We start from the raw sequence: 2,540 nt of genomic DNA on the forward strand, positions 1-2,540 counted from the left end.
AAAAAGACCCAATCTTTAAGAGAGAACTCAGAGAAGCAGTGATATCTGTGATGGGTTTCTGAAAACTTAGAGAAGCAAAAAGAGTGAATGACCCAATCTCTTCTTCTTGTTCTTTAGTTTTTTTATTTTATGATTTATTTTTTTTGCTTCCTGTTCCAAAAAAAAAAAAACTTTTGCTTAATGGGTTTTGACGGGCTCCAACGGGCTCAGCCCGCACGACTAGTTAATTGGCGGGTTTCTGACAGGTGGGTTTTTAATGGGCGGGTTTCGGATGGGCTCACAGCCCGCGGGCCAAATTGCCAGGCCTACCACCACCCTGGGTTCCCGGGTCACCTCTGCTACCCGACCCAAACCTGCCGCCGCACCATCAGCATCCCAAAACAAAACAAAAACCCCATCTCTCACGCCCTTTTCAGGTCCCCGGTGGAGTTGAGCTACTGCGTGGAGACGTTGCTTCCCTACCACACTGCCACAGCCTGTGCATTGCTCACTTCCATACTCTAGCTCCGTCTCGCGACGCTCCTACGCTTGGACCCCTGAAGATTTCTGATTGTTATCGATCTGTTGTTATCAAACGAGGAATAAGTGTGTTCAATCTTGTATTGATTTATAATTTTCCAGACGATGGGATTGATTAAGGTTTAACTTATGGATGCATATTATGGATGAGCTCTTCCCGCCTCTTCCTGATCTGTTTGTGTATACGTAGATCATAATAAGCAAATTGTACATTGCATTCTGATGTTAGATATGGTCTAAATTGTCTGGATCTAAAAAACAAAGAGCTTTGGTGAGATGATACGAGTTAGATCGACTAGATCAACAGGATGTTGACAAATTTTTGGTAAACATTTCCTTACCATTTCCATATATTTAGGTTAATCTCAAGAGCTTAATTTGGTGAAATGATATCTTGTTGTGCTATGAAGATAAGGTGTGGATGGAGGAAGACTCGATCATATAACTTCTTTCTATCTTCCAAGCTGAGCTCAACACGAGATGTCTTTTTCTATCAAAGAAAACAAGTATATTATACATGAGCCGTCTGTGACATCCATCCACTGCCATCACCCTTATTCAGTTAGCTTGTGACGATTGTTCTCAACAGTCTAATAATTAAAACGAAAAGAGGGGATTGGCTTGCTTTGATTTTTTGAGTTGTATGTCGACGTCTGAAGCGCTCATCTTTATGACTAGCATTTTTGTTTCAAATTTTCAACTACATACAAAGTTTCAACAAATCTCCAAGTACTGCAGCTTTCTGCAAATTCATTTTCCCAGAAAGGAGACTATACAATACAAAGAAAAATTTATATGGCTAGCCGATCATTGAGCTAGCTAGCTTATTATTAGCTTGATTAATATTTGTATATACAAATACATTCAAACAACGTCTATATATGTTGCATATAGTATTTAGAAGATTGATAACTAATTAACAGAAGAATATATTAGATTAACATCAACGTACGAGCTTAGCTTTATTTATGATCCTGAGCTAATGTGTTGATAAAAGCAAGAGAGATGATGTTCAATTGGCAGAAGTGATCATTCTCCCTTTTCAATGGATAAACTTCACCTTTCTTCTCCAAGAACCCATCTTCACAAGTGCTAGATGCATCCATGGCAGAACTGATTTCTATGTTAGCTTTACCATAATCCTTGGCCTTCAAGGCACCCACAGCGTCCTGTAGGGTAAGATCGGCATCCGAATACAGCTCTAAACAGTCTTCCAAGCACTCCTTTGCATACTTGTCGAATTGTTTCTCGACCAAAAGCTTCGAAATGGTGGAAGTGATGCTGGTCGCGTTGGATATGGTGAGGTTAAGTGTAATGGCTACAAGTTGCTCAAGGTCTGCTCCATGGCTTTGGGGGATGGCCTCAAGGCTTGAAACACAGAACTTGTAGCGCAAATTGGGATCACTAGCTGCAGCTTTCTTGCAGGAGAGTCGGATGAGATCGTTGGAACCCATTGTGTTGCGAAAGAGCACGAGAAAAGTGATAAAGAAGAAGTACCTCATTCTTTCCACAAACATAATCGAATGGCCTTTTGAAAAATAGAGAGATTTAAGTATTATATATACGCATTTGCACACACAAGAGGGCATTTTCTTTTGTAAAGTAGGGACAGAAATGGATTTTTTGCCATATCTTCTCTTTATTTCTCAACCGATCGATTCCCCTCTTGTTTTATTTTTCATATTGCGTGAAGAAATGAATCGATGTGCATTAAAAAGATCATATCTTATAAAAAATAAAATAAAAGCTTGAGAAATAGCATATCACTAAGCTAATATATAGTTGCATGGGCTGCAATTTTTCTTATGTTGAATGAAGTTAATATATGTATATAATGCCTGTGTTAGGTTAATTAAGATAAACACATGGCTTAACCAAGGTGAGTCTATGTGCCATATAGTTCATTCCACAATCTTGTTTGATCGAATCGAACTCGAGCTCTATAAAATTCATTCGAGAAAAATGAGGTTTAGCTAGCTATAGCCTGAAAAATAAGATCCATGCTGGTCATATTACTAGAG

General features: G+C 38.9%; 1 protein-coding gene across 1 annotated transcript; it reads right to left on the minus strand.

Annotated features, from left to right (window-relative positions):
- Positions 1–1,481: 1,481 nt before the first annotated feature.
- On the minus strand, positions 1,482–1,973 carry LOC101292611 (putative invertase inhibitor-like). Its single transcript, XM_004301666.1, has one exon. The coding sequence runs from the start codon at positions 1,971–1,973 to the stop codon at positions 1,482–1,484; it is 492 nt and encodes a 163-aa protein (XP_004301714.1).
- Positions 1,974–2,540: the final 567 nt, after the last annotated feature.

Source organism: Fragaria vesca, linkage group LG5, assembly GCF_000184155.1.
Source record: "Fragaria vesca subsp. vesca linkage group LG5, FraVesHawaii_1.0, whole genome shotgun sequence".
Classification (NCBI taxonomy): domain Eukaryota; kingdom Viridiplantae; phylum Streptophyta; class Magnoliopsida; order Rosales; family Rosaceae; genus Fragaria; species Fragaria vesca.

Bases quoted from the DNA above. Each gene is read 5' to 3' on its own strand.
- LOC101292611 (XM_004301666.1), bottom strand. From the start codon at position 1,973: ATGGGTTCCAACGATCTCATCCGACTCTCCTGCAAGAAAGCTGCAGCT.